The sequence below is a fragment of the Zootoca vivipara genome, chromosome 14, assembly GCF_963506605.1.
Source record: "Zootoca vivipara chromosome 14, rZooViv1.1, whole genome shotgun sequence".
Lineage (NCBI taxonomy): Eukaryota > Metazoa > Chordata > Lepidosauria > Squamata > Lacertidae > Zootoca > Zootoca vivipara.
Window position 1 is genome coordinate 34,571,800 of NC_083289.1, and position 21,797 is coordinate 34,593,596.

The following is a 21,797-nucleotide window of genomic DNA, read 5'->3' on the forward strand; positions in this document are numbered from 1 at the left end:
CCTACTACAGTACTGAATACATAATGTGCAAAAACGTAAGGAGGGTACAAGAGAAATTATTAGGGGCACAGAACGGGTTACATATGAAATAATAATACAATTAGAAAATAGTAAGAGATTGGTTAAAATGGTATACTCTATTTTTAGACTGCCTTTCTCTACTGAAGGTCATCCAAATCATAAGCATAAAAGCCTAAAATACTTGGAGAACAAATACTTGGAAGGAATGTCTTTCCTGATACCAACTGCCCCATGATTCAAGATACAGCTGTCTAAAATCTTGGCCTAATCTGGCAGCTGCCCTGTACCTATCCAATATTATCTATGAATCTTATAGATGGGCCTTTTCCAGAGCCCGATTTGATGCGATGCCTTCAGCTGTCTTACACGGCAAATTCTTGCGTATACCAATCGAAGAGCGCCTCTGTCCATGCGTGTCTAACAAGGTGGAATCTATTATTCACATTCTTCTATTCTGTGAATTCTATAATGAAGAACGATCGCGACTCATTTTACCCCTATTATCAAAATTCACACCCTTGCAATATTATCTGGAATTTCCCCCCAAAACGTTATGCAAATTCCTTCTGGAAGACTCTTTAAGCTCAGTATCCTACGCTGTGGCCAAATTCTGCACCTTAGCTATTAAAAAACATAAATCTATTTTATTGAATAACATATTGTAACAATTTGTCCTGCCCTCCGAAGATGATATTGCGGCTACAGTACTTAGTTAAATTTCTTATTCTTTTATGGTGTTTTATTCTGCTGGATCTGTATTTTAAGTATTGCATATTGACTATTAAAACCCCATATCAGTTGCTTTTATTGTTCATGTAGAGAATTATGCAGAATTTCTGGTTTAATATGCTGGCTGTTTGCCGTAATAAACATTGACTTGACTTGATTCAAGATATGCAAGGGAGGCCCTTCTGTGTTGCTTTGTTTCTGGACTTGGTAAAGTGCACAGTGATGCACAGTAGGATCTTCTCAGCAGTGGCGCCCTGTTTGTGGAATGCTCTCCCTTCTGGTCATTGTTTAATTTTCAGTGCCAGCTGAATAAATACCTCTTTGCTAGCCTGCTGTGCTGTGCCAACTGGTTTAGGAATTTGTCATCAAATGTTTTTACATTTCATACTGCAATGTTTGTTTTTCTGATTCGAACTGAATTGCTGAGTCTTACACGTGAGTCTTCTTAGTGGTTGAATTATTGTCTGGAGTGAGACAAGCCAACAGCCCGAGTCTGGATGTAATGGGAAGACAAACCATGGCAGCAACAGCAGGACGGAGAAAGGAGTGCGGCGCCTGGAACCTTCGTTCAGTGAAACCGCACGTTTGCTCATTCACGCTAAGTCGTGGTTTGGCTTTGTGTTATGTGCAAACTGGGTCAAAGTGGCTTACAACACAGGGTCCATTGATCTGCCAGTGAGGAAAGGTTGTTCGGACGTCACACAGATTTCTGTCCCACCTGCTTTCTTGTGCAGTGGATAACATTGATAGGAGATGAGCGGTGGTCAGTCAGGACACGAATGGTCATCCCTGTGCGTGGACTACTGACAGCCATCATCCCATCCTTGCCTCCAGACAAGATGATTTCCCCTAGAGAGTGAACGGAGCACAAAGAAGAGGGGAAAGAGACTCTGGGGTTGCCATCAGGGGTTGGATGATTTCATCTGCCTTGCCCCACCCTCCAGCCCTAGGAGCCGTCAGAAGGGAGCTGCTTAATGGGTACTTGAATTGACCCACCGTGTGTTTACTTAAAAGCTTACGTATGTTAAATGAGCTGTTGATTGTTATTATTAATTTTTAGCGACACCTGAGTAATACCGTATATTCCGGCGTATAAGACGACCCCCAACTTTTCCAGTTAAAATACAGAGTTTGGGATATACTCGCCGTATAAGAAATACGAACCGGTGTATAAGACGACCTCCCGACTTTTGAGAAGATTTTCCTGGGTTAAAAAGTAGTCTTATACGCAGGAATATACAGTACTTTTTATTATTCTGACAAAGTAATAATCATAAATAAATAAGAATAAAAATGTGCACCCCACCACCGAGACCATTCCATTGTAACTATCCAACCTCCCAGAATTTCAACACCTCTTGCGATGGTTTGACCCCTTTCCATTTTAACACTACAGATTCTACAAACACCCTCCCTATCCCCTCAAAATCACTTCTCCTGCACATTCCCCACCTTACCTGAATGGCACATGTTAATTTATCATTAATAGCTATATCCCACACCCCTTTATACCATTCTTCCATTGTATATTCTGCCTGCCCCTTCCACTTCCTAACTATAATAATGCGTGCAGCTGTCAATAAATTTGTGAGCAAGTCCTTCATAGCCTGCGAACCTTCCACCCCATCGCGAATCTAATAAGGTCCTACCGTCTGCGGAGTATCCAAGTGCAGTTACAGCCACAGGGTGAGGGTGCATCTTGAGTTCCATCTCTGTCCGGGAAACGCTGAACACCCGGATGGTGCCGTCGCTGTACCCTGCCACAATATGCTGGCTTTCTGCCCCACTGACGGTGATGGCCACTGGGCTCCATGCCAGGCAGAGGGAACTCTAGGGGGGAGTAAGGAACATATTGGGAATACCCATTAGTTCTTTCAGGCACAACACCACAACTACGAAGGAGGTTATGTCATCAAAAGAGTCTCTCGTCTCTGGTGAATTCTAGGGGGAAATTTAACTGCACTTCCATCTCAGCAATTACCTGGTTGAGCACTTGAAACTGCACCACCAGCTCCATGCTGGCAAGGGACCAAACTCTCACGCTGCCATCCTCCCCACAGGTAGCACAGTGAGACTCTCCAGGGCTGAAGGCCACCTCGCTAACCTGCAGTGGCGACAGAGAGGATTGAAGGAGCTTCGATAAACTTCCAAGGAGAGTGGTCTCTATACCATCAAGGAACTGCTTACAAAACCTCTTACCTGGTTCTTGTGCCCGCTAATCAGCCGGATACTGGTGTTGTCTGCCCAGCTGACGTACCACAACGTCCCTGCTGTCGTGCCAACAATGCCCATGTCCATACAGTCATCGAAGGCGGCACTTACAATGGTCCCATCCAGGGTCATTTCCTGTTCCAAAAGGACTGAGCTAGATCTACAGGGAGGGAAAAGCAGAACACTAAATCACACTCTACCTGGGCTTCAGAGAAGGGGTGGGGAGCCTTCTTCAGTCTGAGGGCCACATTCCCTTCTAGGCATCCTCCCAAGGGCCACATGCCAGTGGTGGGCAAAGCCAGAGGCATGATGTGAATTTTACCCTTGTACAGCAGGCTAGTTACTACACACACTCCAACACTCCTCTGTGTTCTCCCATCCGTACAAGGAAGAGGCATTCTCAGATTTCAAGGACACATTCCAGGCAGGTACAAACACCCTGGGTAAAAAGACAGTGGCGGAGTGTTCCAAGGGCCAGAAAGAGGGGCTGGGGCTTATGGGAATTGCAGTCCAGAGCATCTGGAGGGCACCAGGTTAGGCGAGGCCACCCTAGATGCTCTGTTTACAATGCGGCCCATGTAAGAGCCATGCCTGCATTCAGCTCTTCAGTCCACACAACGTGACTGTCCACTAGAACTTCATCATGCAAATTATTAACATGATCCCTAACATTCATTTGCAGACAAATCAGGAAAGTCTCATTAAGCCACCTCAGTTAAGCAGAGGAAGATTCTTTTCCCTGGGGAAAAGTCATTTCAAACACAAAATATTCTTCTTTAAAGAGTTTGTCAAAAAATAACCGCCTAGAAAAAGTGTGAAAGCACTTGCCGGTAAAAATATAAAGGAGCTGCCGCTCTCCAAAATCAAGAAATGGCTCACTAATCAAGCTTATCTTTTCTTGATGATGGCCTGTGATCAGGGAACTCCTGGCTCTCCAGATGCTGATGAACTAAAAAAAAACCATTAGCCCCAACAACAATGGCCAGTGGACAAGGATGATGGGAGTTGTAGTTCAGCAACATCTCGAGGCCAAAAGGTTCCCCACCTGCCTGTGATCATGGAACTGATTTTTAAAATATGGATGCTGTTCTCCCCTCCACCCACCCACCCAGTACTGGTCCTAATGTACAGGCTTCGTAAGTGGAAATCTGAATTATCACCTCTCTCTAGGGCTAAGCAAACCTGAGTCAGACGATGCATTACCTGGCACTGGAACCTTTTGTTCTCAGCTCCTGAACTGCTGCCACTGACCACAGCTGAATTTTTTTGGTGTTGCTGCCGCTGACAAGCCTGTCTCTGTGACACTGCAGCACCCCTAGACAAGTCAAGCGTTTATTCTGGTTAATGGCTGGGTTTCATCCTTTGAATGTTGAACAGCTGCAGAGCTCTCTGGCAACGTCAGCGCCATAGAGACATCCCTTCCAGAGATCTTTGACTACCCAAAGTGGAGCATTGAGGGTACAAACCACAGGACTCTTTTCTCCCAGCCTTCGCTACTGCAGCTCCCACAGCCAAGGACACAAACAACTTTGAAAAATCAGCAGCTGCTTGCCAGGGCGGCTGCGGGAGCTACAGCAGTGAGGGTTAAGGGGTGCTTTACGGGGAAAAATGACACAGAGAACATTTAAAAAAGTCTTAAATGCAGACACAATCAATTCTAGCATCTGAGAATCAAAGCTGGGATGGACCAAGGTGCTATTACCAAGCCAGAACATTTCTCCAAGTAGCTTACTGCCAGGGTTTCGGATAGGGCACATTCCCAGCTGTATCTGAAGATGCCAGGGATTGACCCGAGACCTTCTGCATGCGAAGGAAATGCTCTGCCACTGAGCCACGCCCCTCCCCTGCTTCTCTTGAAAGCTTGGTCGTGTGAAGACAGCTGCCCAGAGACTCACCAATCTCCCCCTCAACAGCTTCCCATGTCATGAAACAACGGTTCGTCTGCATGTCCCACGCACAGATCTGTCCTGTGCTGGTCCCAGTGTACAGAAGGCAGCCGGCACTGTAGCACAATGAGGTCAGCTCCACTGGACCAATTGCATCAGGGACAGGGACTCTGTGAACCTGAAGTCAGAAGAAAAGTCGTGTCAGCTGTGTATGATCCCCGCTGTCAGCCTCGAGGCTGAACTCCTAACCTTTTGTCTCTACTCCTTTTCTGGGTCTCAAAAACATGGGTAGGGCGCCTGTTCCTGACCAAGGGCCAGATTCTCCTGTGGGTAAACATCTGGGGACCACATGTCATGAAGGGCCTAAGGCAAAAGTAGGTGGAGCAGCTATCCCAAACCTTGCAGTAGACTACTTTCTGCACACATTCACATACCCACCCTTTCTATCCTCCATCTAGGTAAACAAGAGGCATTATCAGAGTTCAAGGACACATTCCAGCCAGTGAAGGATGTGGCCTTTGGAGGGTTTGTGTGGCCAGGGGAGAGTCCTGAGGGCCAGATTAGGAAGGCCACATTTGGTGTCCTTGCCTGAGGTGCCTCACTGTCAGGATGCTCATCAGCAGCTCCCAGCTGGTTGCCCAGGAAAGTATAAAGACAAGGAAAAGTTTCTTACAGCCCTTTTTTATTTCAATCTTTACAGAGAGAGGCTATAGAACCCAGCCTCTTGGATAATGGTGTTGTCCCCAGTGAATCTCCACCCTCCATCTCTCCCATTTCCTCATTTGTCATCCTCTTTGAGCTCTTTGCTCTCCTACTTTTAAGGCTCGCCGGGTTCTGGGAGATGGAGGGTCTGGAATGCTTTCTAATGGCAACGTGTCAGCCAGGTGTTGCTCTGGCTCTCCCATGATTTCCCAACTTTTGCTCTCATCTGCCTAGAGCTGTGACCTCCCTCGAACCCCTGTTGTAAAATCTATACTGTCTTCCTCTTCGTCTTCCCTGGAAGGGTCAGGATTGGGGTGGGTGGGAGCAGTTTCCACCATCCCTCCTCTGCCCAGTCCCTGACACCCACCCCTGCTGTGAAACATCAGAGTGTGCCACAGGTGAAGTACCTTGAGGCTAATGTCAGCTCCCTGTTGGTCCGTTAGCCAGAAGGTCACTGCTCCCGTCCCCACACAGGCAAGGTGTCCTGCAGAAAGCGGACTAAACGCGATTTCGTGGACCGGCTCAGAGACGCGAGTGGATGACATCAGCTCATAAGTGTGGGTGTTCCATAAGGCAATGACTCTGTCAACATAGTCCCCTGGGGACAGAGTACACATTTCAGTGTGCAAAAACACATCAAAATGAACCAACACTTGAACAATAAAAGCCAAGATGCTGTTCAAACCATCTCTCCCAGCCCCACCCTAGCCTGGAGAAGAGAAGATTGACAGGTGATATGATTGCCATCTTGCAATAACTTTAGGACTGTCACGTGAAAGATGGGGCAAGTTTGTTTTCTGCTGCTCCAGGGGGGGTAGGACCTGAACCAATGAATTCAAATGACTAGAAAGGAGATTCTAACTAAACATTAGGAATAACTTTCTCAGGGTAAGAGCTGCTGGACAGTGGAATAGGCTACCTTGGAAGTTGGTGGACACTCCCTTCACTGGAGTTTTTTAAAGTGAGGTTGGATGGCTATCTGTCAGGGAATCTTTAGCTGTGATTCCTGGGTTCCAGAGTTGGACTAGATGCCCCTTGGGATCCCTTCCAAACGTACCATTCTATATCTGGAGAGTCTAAGGATTGAACCTGGGACCTTCTGCATGCAAAGCAGGTGCTCTGCAGCTGTGTTGTGGCCCCTTTCCATTTCTGGTCTTGCTTTAAGGTGCCGCAGTAATTGTGGCAGCAGCTTGGGTGCAGATTAAGTCATCGGCAGTGCAAGTCCAGTATTTCTATAAACATGATTAACCGGCCTATTTTATTTCAGTCTCATATAGGAGATTTCCCTTTTCCTCTGGGAGAAAAAGTCTAGGTCTTTCAAAACGAAAAGCTCTCCCAGTTGTCAATAATTTTTTTATTGGAACCGCCCCTAATCGAATTCGTCAATCTAGCCAAATCAATATAACCGATTAATTTCTCCTGCCAATCTCTAATGGTGGGTACTTCCTTACTTTTCCATAATTTTGCAATTAAAATTCTCGCCGCCGCTACCGAGTATAAGAATATCTTTTCATCTTTTTTTGCCACTTCCTCTTCAACCATTCCTAATAGGAAAGATTCTGGAGTCTTCTTTATGTTGTATTTAAATATTTTCTTTAATTCTTCTAGTACTCCATTCCAGAAAGGTTTAATTTTTGGACAATGCCACCAGATATGTAGGAACGTACCTACTTCTCTTTCACACCTCCAGCAATGATTGTCTTTAACTTTATACATTTTATAAATTTTGACCGGCGTCAGATACCACTTATAGAACATTGTTATTAAGTTTTCTCTAATTGTTTCTGACGCCGTAAATTTGGAGTATATTTAAAAGAACTTGGGTTTGAAACCAATATTTTGTAGTATTCCAAGGAGGAAAGTCAATGGAAGCAGTAGGAAGATAAATAATTTTATAGTCAGGATAGAAGAGAAGGGGAAGTCGATTTACAAAAGAAGATGCGAAGATAGAATGGAAGATATATAAGACAAGTTGATGATATATTTGAGAAGATGGAGTAAGTTTTGTTTGAAATTGTATGATTATTTATGTATGTATTGATTTTGTTTGTATTTTAGAGGATTGTTTTGTTTTATATCGATTTTAAATTTAAATTTAATAAAGATTACAATTGAAAAAAAAACAAAAAAACCCGAAAAGCTCTCCCAATGCCCTGTGTGCTCTTCACTGCTTATGCCCACCTAGAGTAGCAAGGAGGCAGTCATCCCGAGAGTACGCCATGGCTTGGACTTGGGTCTCATGATGGAACAGAACCTTTTGGCAGGATCCATCCTGGACATTCCAGATGCGGATTTGGCAGCGAGACTCTCCACGACCCTGACCAGAAGCAGAAGCAAGGGCCTGCGGGGATATTCATTCGTTTGTTTTATTAGTTAGCACTTTTCTTACCCTGCCCATCTACTGGCCTGGAGTGCAATCTGGGCAGCCAACAATACAAATCACTAAAGCAGCAGCAGAGCAAAGTTCATGCGTCAGGGGCATGAATGAACAAATACCCAAATGGCAGACCAAAAGCTAAACACAGCCTAAGGCTCAGCGAAATGCTTGGCAAGCACATTCTTCCTCCTCCCATTAGTGAGGAGAAAAGGGAGCAGAGCATTCATAGCCCACTGGCTGTTCAGAAGTGCTGTATTATTAGAAGGAAAGCAGGTGGTTTGTGCTAGCCAGACCACCCAGATGTTCTCAATGGAAACAGGAATGTTTGTACCTGAGCATCATGGCTAACAGCTAACGTTGAAATCTCTTCAGGGTGACCAAGCCAATGCTTCTGGAATCCAGAGTGCAGGTCTTCGACAATGAGCAGACAGCCACAGCTGTAGGCAAAGAAACCTAAGGAGAGAGAAGAGATTGCATTCAGTGCTTGGAATTCTGCATGCAAAGGATGGGCAAAGCCACAAACCACCAAATGCAGACAAGTTGGAAGTAGGAGCCTGTCTGGATCCACCATGTGAAAAAGCAAACACCCTCTGAGTGTCCACTGCCTGGCAGGCTTTTACCTTCCATCATCTCACTCAGCCAGTTAATGCATCTCCCACGCTTCCAGAGAGTAATAGAATTATAGAGTTGGAAGGGACCACGACGGTTGTCTAGTCTAACCTCCTGTGATGCAGGAATCTTTTGCCCAACATGGGGCTTGGACCCACAACCCTGAGATTAAGAGTCTCATGCTCTACCAACTGAGCTGGAGGAGATAAGCCAAGGGAGGTAAAAGAAGGAAGACGTCTGCTGCTGAGAGACCTCTCCTTCTCTGTCAACATGACTTCAAGGCAAGCCCCTTCCGCTCTCCTTGACTGTCAAGAGGCAGCCTTCACAACAGAGCCTGGCTAATGGGATGAGCGACTAGACTCTAAGACCAACTGATTTCAGAGAGCTTTGCACTCCAACCCTGAACATACCACATAATTTCAATAGAATTGATTTCCTTGTAATGTATTTCTGACAAAGATGCCAGCTGGTTTGGTTGTCCAGCGGAAGGTTTGGGTACAGAAGATTTACAGACTTTGGAATCTCAATTCGCAAACGCAGACTATACCTGTATCTGGATTCCAAACCATATTTCCCCGGCCATTCCCATTGTAGCCAATGACTGCTTTTAGTTTCAGGCCCTCGTTACTAGTTAGAGCAGAGGAGAATACCTAGAAGACAAACACGCACAGCTTCAGCATAACTTTAGAAGAGATTCCAGACATGTCTCTCACACTGCCTCGAGAAAACTTGACCATGTGCAAAAGGGGCTCTCAAGAGCCCTGAGACTCTTACTGTGCTCAGAAACCATTACATCAAGTCTTGAGACCAGACCAGTATCGCTCTGAACACCAGTTGCTGGGATTTTCAAATGGGGGGAGTCCTGTTGAACTGGGGTCTTGCTTGCAGACTTGCTGACCACTGTGAGAACAGGATGCTGACTCTAGATTGGTATGATTCAACAAAATTTTTATGTTTACACCAGACCGTTTCTTACCTTCTGGGGTGCCGATGTTTTGAAACGAGGGGTAAAGTGCCTGTAGCAGTCCGGGCGGGTGTTGTTTTGGGGTTTGGATTCTTTGCTTTCCTTTCTACTTTCTAGCACTCAAGAGAGAACAATTGGAAAGCATCTTTTAGCACAGAGTTTACGAGAGCATTCTTTAAGAGCCATTGTTATATAGAATTTTAGCATGTTTCCCTATAAATTATTATTTACGAGCTGTGAAAATTGGTCTTAATACTTTGCAAACTTGGGAAATGGATGAAGCACACAATCAAACTGAATGTAGTAACATAAAAAGGTAAAGGTACCCCTGACCGTTAGGTCCAGTCGCGGAATGACTCTGGGGTCGCGACGCTCATCTCGCATTATTGGCCGAGGGAGCCGGCGAACAGCTTCCAGGTCATGTGGCCAGCATGACAAAGCCGCTTCTGGCGAACCAGAGCAGCACACGGAAACACCGTTTACCTTCCCACTGTAGCGGTACCTATTTATCTACTTGCACTTTGACGTGCTTTTGAACTGCTAGGTGGGCAGGAGCTTGGACCGAACAATAGGAGCTCACCCCATAGCGGGGATTCGAACCGCCAACCTTCCGATTGGCAAGCCCTAGGCTCTGTGGTTTAGACCACAGCGCCACCCGCGTCCCAATGTAGTAACATACATATGGATAAAAAAACAAGCACCTGTTATCTCGAGAAGAAGAAAAACTTAGCAAAGCCCCTGCACATGTTGACCTACCATTCCCTGCATGGCTATGGGGTCTTGGACAAGGTTGAATGACTTCAGGTTTCACAGCCAGAGAGTCTTCACTAGGGATAGTGCCCTTCAACGCAAGAACTAATTGGGCTTTACCCTCATCAACAGCCTCTCTGTGGCTGCCTTTCTGATATGCTTCCTTTTCTTCTTCCGATTCAGAAGTATCTGAAAGAGAGGAAACAGGGGAGAGTGACTGAAAGAAGAGCAACAGCCCCTTGTTGTACATCAGCTTCTGGAGCTCAAGTATAGCAATGGAACTGAAACACTTTGAGCTTCGGTTCTTTCAAAACACAAAGCCCCCTGAGAACCACTCCTGGAACAGAGACCAGGCCATTTCTGCAGGGCAAGTCCCATGGATTTTAACTTACACCAAGTGTGCTAAGGATGAAAGCGCCAGAAAGAAATGGCTACTTCCAGCCTTCTGCCTGAGAAGAGAAGGAATTAGATTGATGTTTTCTTCATCCAGTTTGGTTAGAGTGCTGTTCACAGCAAGCAGTAAGGGGGAGGGTCGTGTCTCAGTGGTCAAGAATCTGCTTTGTATGCAGAAGGTCGCAAGTTCAATTCCCAGCACCTCCACGTAGGGCTGGAAATGTCCGCAGCGCCCCCCCCCCCCGATTGAAACCCTGGAGAATCGCTGCCAGTCAGTGCCTACAATACTGAACTAGATGGTCTGACTCAGCATAAGGCAGTGTCCTGTGTTTGGATAGCTTTTCTTTGTTTGTTTTATGGGATGCAATATAGTACCTTGATAATCCTTACCCAAAACAAATGGAATGTTTATCTAGGCAGCTACAGATGGCAGGCAGCTATAGGCGCCATAGGTGGCAACAGGAAGCTTGTATCCAATGTTAGGTCTACTTGGAGTAGACTACTTGAAATTAATGGCATGACTAACTTCGATTCATTAATAATAGTAAAAGTTAGCTGGATACAACCCACTTTGATTAAGCATGGGAACATGGGAAAGGAACAAAAATAGCAAGTGGAAGACAACAATGGGGATGGGGTTCAGGGCGCCTGAAGGATTTTAAGGGGCTGACAAATATTTGCTTCATTTGAAGTGCTCTCTGCTCACCGCAATGCCCCATTGGATGGATGGAGCTGAGCTCCAGACAAGGTGGGGACACAATGGTTGGCCGAGGAACCACCTGGCGGGGGAGATCATTGGCCCCGGGCGTCAAATCATGTGACCTCTCCATATTGGCTTCTGGTGATAAAGAACAGAAGGGGGGGGGAGAGAATGAGAGGCAGGGTGGTTTAATGGTTAAAGTGCTCAACTGGCACCAGGGAGATCCAGGTAAAACATTCCACAGTTATGAAGTTCACTGCGTGACCTTGGACCAGTCATTCTCTGTCAGCCTAGCCTACCCTCACAGGGTTGAGAGGATATAAAGCAGTTGGGGAAGACAAAACCTTGAACTGACCTGAGAAAGGATGAGATACAAATATAATGAACAGAAGCAACACCTTTGTCACCTCTTTTGATGGCTGCAGCTGTCAACAGCTCTAATGTCTGTTAGGGTTATTCTGCAAATGGTTATGTCCCATTTTTTATATAAAAACAACAACAACAACCCCCCAGTCAAAACAGGAAACTTCCTGAATTTTAAAGTTCACAGTTATTAGCCCAAACCATTTTTAATGGTCCCTCTTCCCCATACATCAGGCATTTGGTCCATAAAAGGAAATAGCCTTAGCCCTCCCTCCCTGCTCTGCTCACCTGGAAAATCTCTCTATTTGCCGAAGACAACCAGGAAAATGTCTGTCTACAAATCTGTGTCAAAGACATACACAGACAGTGATAGATGCAATGGCAGAGCTCATTAGAAAAGAGATCATTGTGGCTTCTCCTATTCCCTCCCCCTCCCCCCAACTGTTGGCGATCGGGTCACTAGCTGCCTGGCTGGGCACACCTTATTCCCTTTTCCTCCAGGACTCAATACCTTTTTGCTGTCCAAAAGCTGAGAGAGGAAGCAGCCAGGGGCAAAAGCCGTGCCTCACACGAGCAGCTAAGTAATGATAGCTATTTCACTGTCAGACAGATGTGGGATTTTGCAAGTAGCATACCTCAGCAACAAATGCAGACTTACCAACTCTGTTAGAATCTGAGGACTCGGAGGAATCGATTCTGGAATGGTAACAAGTCCAGAGTTTAAAAGACGGGGAAATGAAAAGGCAGGTGTAAATATGCAGGCACCTACAGACTATCGTATTTCCAAAGACAATTGCTTTAGTGAGGAAACATTGGGCTCTTACTCATCCTTGAAGGACTCCTCTGCAAACACACCTAGGAAATCCCAGAGGAAGATGGCATCTCCAACACTGATGACTTGCTTTTGGTCAGGGGTGAACCTCACCTGCTGTATTGGCTCAGAATGGCCAATAAACACCTGGAGAAAGAAAAGCAAAAGCAGAATGGCTGGCCTCTTGGAACTACATTGCAGAGCATGTAAAGACAGGGAGACCCAACTTATTATAGTTATAACATGCAGACTAGCGGTTAGAATGTTGGACTAGGATCTAGAGAGACCATAGTTGAAATCTCAACTCAAACATGCAGCTCCTCTGGGTGACTTGGGATTTCAAAATTTCATTTCCGGGGGTGTTTACAATGGCAGCTTCAGTAAATATATTATTGCAGATATTTTTTGGCAGCTCTATCCTTTTGTTGTTGTTGTTAGCAACCTTGATTAGATGTAATTATTTCCAAGCAATAAGTGAAATGAATAAATGAGAAGTTAGATACCTAGGGCTCAAATCCTAAACATATATCACACTGAACATGGTGGGACTTACTCCTAAGTAAACATGCATGTGACGGTGCTACAGAGCGACGGCACTGCAAGCCACTAAAAAGACAGATGCAAATTTTTATCATCACAGAAGACAAGACAACTAATTTTTCTATCCAAATCACACCTGGTATGTTCTTTAATTAAATTCGCACCCCACCTCAGATCATTCCAAATCACTTCCTTTTCAACTGATTTACACTACGTTTTTCAGCAGTCTTCTGCAAATCAATTTAATTCCCCTCCAATTTCCCGCGCTAATTTACTCCCCAAATCATCTCTAGAGAAAGTCATCCTATATAAATTTATTCCCTCAAATTAATTTCTTATTCAGGAATCAATGTCTCCACTGTATTCACAAACGTAACATGTAGAATGAAGTGAGGGGTTTTCTCAACAACTGACCATTGCAATATATTCTCATAGGGTTGCTTCTATTCGGGATTCCAGTCAACCGTTCTATTCTCTCCTCACAATTTCCCCTTCCCCCCCCTTTTCTAAGTGAGGTTCAACATCCAATGCCTGCTGAACATTTTCACCTCTCCTTAATCAGTTTCAGGGAGTTTTGCATCTCTTGGGTGTTGCTGCTGTTGTTCGCTGAAAGATATTCCCCCAAGCACCCCCTGTTTGTTTCTCTGTGGCCCTGTTTTGGCTCCATTTCATCACTTGAATGTGCTACTATGATGTTCATTGTACAATCTAGCCCAGGGGTTCCCAACAAAATTTTCTCGAGGACCCCTCATCGAGCCGCTATTTGACAAGGACCCCCATTAATTCCTAATCCTAAAATTAAAAAGTGAGAGCCAAATTAAGAGTCTTTTTATATTTTATATTTATACGTTTTTTACAGTTCTTCCTCTTCATCTGTAGGCCTTTGTCGTTTTAACGAACCACTTTTTAACCCTTTTTAACTACGCGAACTGTAGCTTCCGCGGAAAAACAACGCTTTGTTTACAAACACTACTGTTTTGCAAAGAGGCAGCGCGCGCCAGGGAGGAGGGAGGGGAATGGAGAAGACAGGGTACCTGCGCAGTAGCGCACAAATGAAGGTGAGCGTTAGTAGAATGCGCGCACTGCCTCTTTGCAAAACAGCAGTGTTTGTAAAGCGCCACCTAACGGCATACAGCAGAACTACTGCCTCTATCTAATTCTAGTTTTGCGCTAGACTCTGCTCATGCAGGAAGCGGCCAAAACAAAAAAATCTGTTATCATACGGAATATATTTAATATATTCTTTATTCTAATAGCATCTTGCGGACCCCTCTGGCATGTTGGGAACCACTGATCTAGCCTGAACAGTGACAACTGGAGGGGGGGAAAGACTGCCCTGCTGTTGAGTGCAGTACCTGAGAGTTGACATCAAATCTCATTCCATAATCCCACACCTTGAGGACCCTATCGCCAGCTGTCAAAAGAAACCGGGCATCGGAGCTGAAGGCCAGCGAAGAACAAGACTGCTTGTGCACTTGCGGGACCTGCAATCAAGACAAACCACCCCCAATATTGAACCCATCTGTTTCCACCAAAAAGACAAATACACTGAGGACAGACACATAGAAAAGAATGTTTGTTAAAGAGAGAGGAAGTAATTAAATAAGCGGAGTTAGCAACCCTGCGAAGAGATTTATACGAAGGTGAACCATACCCAGTGTCAACATTTCAATGCCTTGATGTCCTAGCTACTGCCCCCACTATTATGGTCCCCATGGAAAACTGGGCGGGGTCCCGGGTAGCATTGGCAATGGACGCTACCATTTCAGAAATCTTCTGTGTGTGTTTTTGGACCGAGTCATTATGTGGTTGCTCTACCAAGCCATCCAACCAAGTCTAGCAGAGAAGGCTGCCCTAAGGAAGAGTGATCACAGGCTCCTGCGTAGGTTTTAGGTCAAAGACTGAGCCGTGCTCCGACACATCGTTGAGAAGTGCATTCCATCAGTCGGGATGACAGATCCACTCAGGAGGGCTGCTACAAAGGCATCCACTGCTGAGACTTTAAGGTCCTCCACGGCTTGCTGATCAAAAGAATAAAATCTTTGTGCAAAGCCATTAGATTATTTGGCTACGTCTAGCCCATTCTGATAAAAGGGAAAGGAACTGTGCACTGAGAAGATTTCGATTCATGAAATCTTTCAAGAGGCTGCAGTAGACAGATCCTTTGAGACCAGTTGGAGACCCAAAGGTAAGATTGAAGAGGAATGGTAAGAAATTAGCATCATTAAAGAGTCTGGTATTGGAATCATCATCTATGGGGCCTCATTCCATTTCTCAAGATCTGAGAAGAAGAGTCTTGCTCTGGAGTTGGTTTCGATTGCTCAACTGCCCACTGAGCACGGGGCCTATTTCTGGGCTACATTAATCTGCTGGGAACCAAATGAGGAGAAAGAGATTCATTTCCCTCTTCTTCAGAGGAGTGCTGTCCAATCAGGATAATTAAGCTGAGTGGCCTTTGCTCATTTCGTTGCCATCACTATGTCTACAGCATGTTTCATTTTCGGGTGCCAGCTCCTTAGAAATTTCAGCCAGGAGAGTATCTTTCATTTCTTTGAATAAAAAATGTCTCCAGAATACATTAAGGGAATAGGGAGCACTAGTTTGATCAACTGAGAAACTTCACGAGATACAAATAAATTGGCATTTGGAAGTAATTTAGTAATTTCAGAATGACACAATCCCTCCCTGGGAATTTCACTGCAGAGGGAAATGCACGGGGGGGGGGGGGGAACCCTGGAAACTGCGTGCGAGCCCAACCTCAGAACACAAAGAAGTGACCATGGGAGTCCCTTACCACTCTGATCAAGCGTCCAGACTTGGCATCAATCACCAGAACCTTTTGCGAGCATGTCGCCACCAAGAGGTGGCCCAGAGGAAAAGGGGCAAAGCAGAGTCTCTCAGCCATGTCCAGAACAGTGCTGTCCAAATCCAAAATGCTCATATCTACTCTCAGCAGCTGCCAGGCAGAACAAATAATAATAATAATAATAATAATAATAATAATAATAATAATAATAATAATAAATGTCCCATTTCTTGAAGCAAATATTTCTGCACTAAAAGAGAAAACGAGGAAAATTTAGAAAGAGAGCACTCAGGCCTGGTCCATACATAAAGCACAATTAAGTGGAGTGGACTATAAAACATCTTAAGGCATGAGATGCACTATTTTTCAATAAAGGAGCAGGGACCGACCTTAGTAATACAACCCTCATGCCACCTTCCCGAAGTCAAGTAAGCGGGGTGCTGGGCTTTGGGGAAGAAGGTGCGAAAGCTCTCTGGCAGGGTCTTAGAGCCTTCCTGTCTCCTTCCCAAAGTGGAGCAAGCACTAACTAGGCTTTGGAAAGGAGGAAGGAGGACTCTAGGACCCTGTCAGAGCCACTACACCTCCTTCCTGAAGCAAGAGCTTACTCTGCTTTGGGAAATAGATGGGAAGGCGCTCCCTTGGCCCCTTCGACCTCTGCGGGGGAACCAGTCACGCTGTCCTAAATCCGCCTCTGCAAGAAGGGATCCTGGCCAATCAGGATCAAACAAATGTTTGTCAGGAGAGAATGGCAGCACTATGTAGTTCAAGTTACAGGTAGGTAGCCGTGTTGGTCTGACGTAGTCGAAACAAAATAAAAAAAAATTCCTTCCAGTAGCACCTCAGAGACCAACTAAGTTTGTCATTGGTATGAGCTTTCGTGTGCATGCCAATGACAAACTTAGTTGGTCTCTAAGGTGCTACTGGAAGCACTATGTAGTGACAGTGGTGGACAGGAATAGCCCCCATGTTTATAAAACACACTGTGGGGGACGTGCATATCACCCTGCTATTTCTGCAGCCCAGCAGATGTAGCTAAGGGCTGCCCTGACTGAGAACAGGCCGGCCTCTCAGCATTTCAGGTGCTCTCTGGGTTTAGACAAAAAACCACCAACTTTCCCACTCTGTAACTGAAAGGGCTAGATGTTTCTGCAACCTTCTGAGATCTGCTTTCCTGCGGAACAGCGAGTGGTGAGCAAGTGTCAAGTTACCTCATCTAAGGAATAAGCATCCATGAGAGTCACGATGTATTTGGAAGGTCCCACAAAGGCCAAGAGGTGTCCATCGCCGCTGACAGAAAGCGCATCAGGACCGTGGCCAGCATCTTGTGAGGTGACATTAGCTGAATGAAAGGTAGATAGTATGAGAAGTTATTTGTTTTATTAAATCAGTGCATTCCTACGCCCCCCCCCTTTCCCTGCAAGGAGCTCAAGGTGGCGTGTAAGGCTTTCCCCCTCATTTTATCCCCAAAACAACCCTGTTAGGGCAGGACTCAGTGATGGGCCCAAAGTCACCCAGTGACTCATGGCAGAGAGGGGATTTGAACCCTGGTCTCCTGGGTCCTAGTTTGGCACTCTAACCACCACACCAAGAAAGCAGAAGGAAAGAGCCCCTAGACCATCGAGCCACACCAAAATCATAATGCAGCACGAGTTCACAAACCATTAGGGCCAGAGTGAGGACCCCTTTTCCTTGTCAATGGCCACATTCCCTTGGGGGTAATTTGTTGGCTGCAGCACACCAATGGTGGCAGAACCAGACCCAAATGGAAATAAAATGGAAATTAAAATGGAAAATGAACTTTGGCAAAAGAAATGCAAGTGAAAGCTCCTGCTGGTGGCGGAGCACCACTTAGTTAACAGCCGTTGCGGGGAGAGGAATGCAAGGGAAAGGAAGAATTGTTACCTGAGTTTGCTTGCTTCCTCTTCCCTCCCCATTCCCTTTTCCTTTTGTGCCATGTTGAAAGAGTGCGGACAGGAACTGTCCTGTTTTAATTGATGGTATACAAGCTGCTCTGGGACCTACTGAAGCTGAAGGGCAGAGTACACATGCTCTAAGTAAATATATTAACAAACAAACAAACAAACACCTTACCTAGTACTCTGATAATGTGACTTTTCTGGATGGCAGAGTTATAAAGAGCCAGGGTCCCATGGCTGCAGGAACTGTACATGAAATTGCCATCTGGGGAGAAGGTCAGACCTGTGATTGACCCACGGTGCTGCCTGCAAAGTACCAAAAAGAACGAAAGAAAGCAGAATGGGCAACTGAAAATTAAGATGGCAATCAAACTAGTTCATGCATTGATTCTTAATGAGGCGGCGCTCATGTCAGGGCCATAACACTTCAGATGGCAGCAGTGAGCTCACATGATGGAGTTAAAGAAGCACGTGGAGGGCGAGGCTGTCAGTTGCTATTAGCCACAGTGGGTATGTTCCACCTGCATTGATGGCGGCAGTATGCCATTTGCTTGGAATCTCAAGTGGGGAAGAGCACTGTTGAACTATATGCATTTAGTTGGCCATTGTGAGAAAACAGTGCTGGACTTAATAAACCATTCTTATGATCCAGAAGGACTCTTCTTACGGAATGTTCCTCCATTAAAAACCACAACTTTTCACATGGAAAACAAGAAGGGTTCTAGCCTAGCCTTCTCCCCAACAGGCAGATTTTCTATATAGAGGGATATATTTTTTTTTGTAATGGGACACTTTGTAATTTGATTTCTTCCCCCTACACTCTAAAGTGGTATAGCCCATACAGAGCTTTTACCTGGTCAGAACCAGGTCCGTGTCAACAGAGAAGCCTGCCTGCTCTCCTAGACCTCACCCCACCCTGCACTTTTAGCCTCTTTTCCAGCTCCTCACAAAATCAGGACTGAAACAGAGAACTCCAAAGTCTGCAAGAAGCTAATATCTACACAAGATAATGTTGATCTCCCACATTTCTGTTCCTCTTGAAAGAACATCCAATTGGGTTGCATCCAATGCTACTCAAGAGTAAACCAACTGAAATGAACAGAGATTAGTAACTGGTCCGTTAATTTCAATGGCTCTTCTTTGAGTAGATACAACCCATAGCCCGCAACTTGCATCATTTAGGATTGACATATGGAAGAACGCTCAGGATGCAACTTTGAAAGTATACTGTATATTGAAAAACTTACTTGTGTTCCTCAAGGAGTTTTGAGGCAGCCAGACTGATGGTCCTCACGACGCCAGTATCAAAACCGCAAGCAAAGATATATTGCGAGGGATGGAAAGAGACGGCACACGGTGTTTCGTCAGAAGCAGTGAATTCATAGAGCTATAGGGGACAGAGGATCATGCTAATCAGACACAAGACGGGCTGGCAATAACAAGCTGCCAATGTCTTAGGTCTCGTTCTCACTACACATTTAAAGCACTATGATACCACTTTAAACAGCCACAGCTTCCCCTAAAGAATCCTGAGAAGTGTAGTTTGCGAAGGCTGTTGGGAGTTGTTGGGAGACCCCCTGCTCCCCTCACAGAGCCACAATACCCAGATGGGATGGGAATAGGGGTCTCCTAACAACCCAGAGGAGCCTTAACAGACTACAGCCCCCCGGATTCTTTGGGGGAAGCCATGACTGTAATACTTTCTTGTTTCAATAGGCTTTTGGGAATATACTATTTTTTAGGAAAGGGCTAGTGCTGTGATGATTTTATTGTAAGTAATTGTATGTGATCGTCTACATGTACAGTGTGTGTGTGTGTATAAAATTAAGGATTTTCTCTTTTACAGAAATACGTGCAATGTCTCCCGTAACATTTTTACAGATCAGTTTCATTTGTTGAGACATTGGGGAGGAAAGGAAAAAGAGGTAGATGGGAGAAAGGTGAGTGGGGGTGGGTTCGGGTGACGGTGTTTCTATTTTACTTAATATATGTGGGGGGGGGGAAGGTTTGTCAGCGTCGCTTGTGCAGGTTCTCTATTGTTCGCTTGTGTTCCTTTGGTGGTGAGAGATGGGGTTGGCCTAGGGTATGATTATGCATTTGTGGTTGGCTGTGGTGGTTTTTGTTTCATGTGTGAGTGGGGTGGGTGGGTGGGTGTTTTGGATCAAGTTAGCCATATTATTTGTTTGCTGTTGGTGGATTTTTGTCATTGTCTTGTTGGGCTATGTATGTGATAAAAGGGAGCCAAACTGGGGTGAAGCCATCTTCTTCTATTTGTCCCCGTGTCAGTTTCAGCTTATTGGTTAATTTTTCTAGTAAGGCTGTTTCCCATACTATTTGGTACCATTGGTCCATGCTTACTCCTGACAGGTCTCTCTAGTGTCTTGTTATGGTGTTTCTGGCTGCTGAGAGTAAGTGAGTTATGAGTTTTTGTGGTGTAAGTGGGCATTGTTGTCTTGGAAGATGTTTAGTAAGGCCAATTCTGGGGTTATTTCTATTACTTGTTTGGTTATTTTACATATTTCTTGTATGGTTGTTGTCCAGTGTGATTGCATTTTGGGGCACTCCCACCACATATGGAAATATGTGCCTGTTGAGGTGCACCCTCTGCAGCATTTTGGTGAGGTTCCTGGGCGTATTAGTGCTAGTTTTCTTGGTGTTAGGTACCACATGTACAGTACATTTGAATTCTACTAATGATTCATTGTTTTTGAATGACTGCTTTTTTAGCAGTTTCAATTTTAGTTGTAAGTAGCCTTGAGTCTTGTCAGGGAAAAATACAAGATATTAATAATAATAATGCGGTATCACAGTGCCTTACATTTATAGCGCAGATGTTGCCTTAACCTCAAATCTCAGTTCAATGTCACATTAGCACAGTGTTTCCCAACCTTGTGCCTCCAGATGTTTTGGGACTACAACTCCCATCATCCCTAGCTAGCAAGACCAGTGGTCAGGAATGATGGTAATTGTAGTCTGAAAACAGCTGGAGGCACAAGGTTGGGAAACACTGCATTAGCAGATAGGCTTGAACCCAACAAAACAACCAAATGGAAATAACTCACCAATTTGATCCAATAGAAATATCAGCTGTTAAGGAAGGACTGAAATATGGTGGGGTGAGAAGTGACACTAGTGCTGTCAACTAGACCTAAGAGAGTCACGTCCATTGATTTCAACAAGCTGACTCCAAGTAGGATTAACGTTCGATATGACCCTCTGAGTCCCCGGTGGACTTTACGAAAAAGGGCACTCTGGACATTACCTGCTGCATAGACTCAAGGTTCCAGACGCGAATGGTGTTATCCTGAGAGACAGTCACCAGCTGCTTCTGGGATCTCTCCACAGAGAATGCCAAGACAGAATCCAGATGGGAGCGCATAACGGTGCAATAGTCCTTAGACTGGATATCCAGGCAACCCACATTCCCAGAGGCAGTTGTGCACAAAACCTTCAGGTTATCTGGGCTGATGCGGACCGAACTCACCGGGCTGGGATGCTCTGCAGGAAGACAAGCTGCCCAATGAAGAGTCTGCAGACGACATGCTTGTAACTTATTTCTCATGTTTATGCTTGTGAAACCAAAGCGACACCAGCCACAGGTTGGGAAGAATGCGTTTTTTTAAAACAACAACAATACCTGGAGGCTCAGAGGCCTCTAAATACCTGTCACTGCGAAACAATAGCAGGAGATGGCTAGGGACTATCCTGCTTATGGGCTATCCAGAGGCCATCTGGTTGGCTGCTGTGGAAAACAGGATGTTGGACTAAACAGGCTTCTAGGTAGGCCATAAGAACTCTTCATTTGATTGGGAAAGCAAATGGGCACGGATCTCACACTTCATGGCAGTTTTTTCTAAATTTACACGTAGCCTGTTAACGAGACAATGAAAGATGTCCATGGTGAATAGGTTACTGGAGCCATCCCTCCAGGGTGAACATGCCACAGGGATTGGTGGTGGAACTGCCACAGAGCTCCGTTTTCTAAAGCAACAGGGGACCATTTATCAGCCCGAGGGCCA

General features: G+C 45.3%; 1 protein-coding gene across 4 annotated transcripts in view; it reads right to left on the reverse strand.

Annotated features, from left to right (window-relative positions):
* The window catches only part of WDR90 (WD repeat domain 90), a 45,548-nt gene that overhangs the window by 5,625 nt on the left and 18,126 nt on the right, over positions 1 to 21,797 (reverse strand). For 2 of the 4 annotated variants that reach the window (XM_035130626.2, XM_035130629.2), the window contains 21 exons: positions 21,041 to 21,276; positions 19,026 to 19,165; positions 17,954 to 18,084; positions 17,071 to 17,201; positions 15,851 to 16,012; positions 14,412 to 14,540; positions 12,530 to 12,663; positions 12,364 to 12,401; positions 11,349 to 11,480; positions 10,256 to 10,438; positions 9,512 to 9,618; positions 9,083 to 9,185; positions 8,258 to 8,379; positions 7,731 to 7,890; positions 5,957 to 6,147; positions 4,857 to 5,025; positions 4,165 to 4,276; positions 2,950 to 3,121; positions 2,732 to 2,854; positions 2,400 to 2,580; positions 1,469 to 1,599 (listed from right to left, as the gene is read on the reverse strand). In XM_035130626.2, coding sequence (XP_034986517.2) covers positions 1,469 to 1,599; positions 2,400 to 2,580; positions 2,732 to 2,854; positions 2,950 to 3,121; positions 4,165 to 4,276; positions 4,857 to 5,025; positions 5,957 to 6,147; positions 7,731 to 7,890; positions 8,258 to 8,379; positions 9,083 to 9,185; positions 9,512 to 9,618; positions 10,256 to 10,438; positions 11,349 to 11,480; positions 12,364 to 12,401; positions 12,530 to 12,663; positions 14,412 to 14,540; positions 15,851 to 16,012; positions 17,071 to 17,201; positions 17,954 to 18,084; positions 19,026 to 19,165; positions 21,041 to 21,276 — 2,987 coding nt within the window. The remainder of the gene's footprint in view (positions 1 to 1,468; positions 1,600 to 2,399; positions 2,581 to 2,731; positions 2,855 to 2,949; positions 3,122 to 4,164; positions 4,277 to 4,856; positions 5,026 to 5,956; positions 6,148 to 7,730; positions 7,891 to 8,257; positions 8,380 to 9,082; positions 9,186 to 9,511; positions 9,619 to 10,255; positions 10,439 to 11,348; positions 11,481 to 12,363; positions 12,402 to 12,529; positions 12,664 to 14,411; positions 14,541 to 15,850; positions 16,013 to 17,070; positions 17,202 to 17,953; positions 18,085 to 19,025; positions 19,166 to 21,040; positions 21,277 to 21,797) is intronic. The other 2 variants (XR_009558554.1, XM_060282757.1) reach the window with 2 other exon arrangements.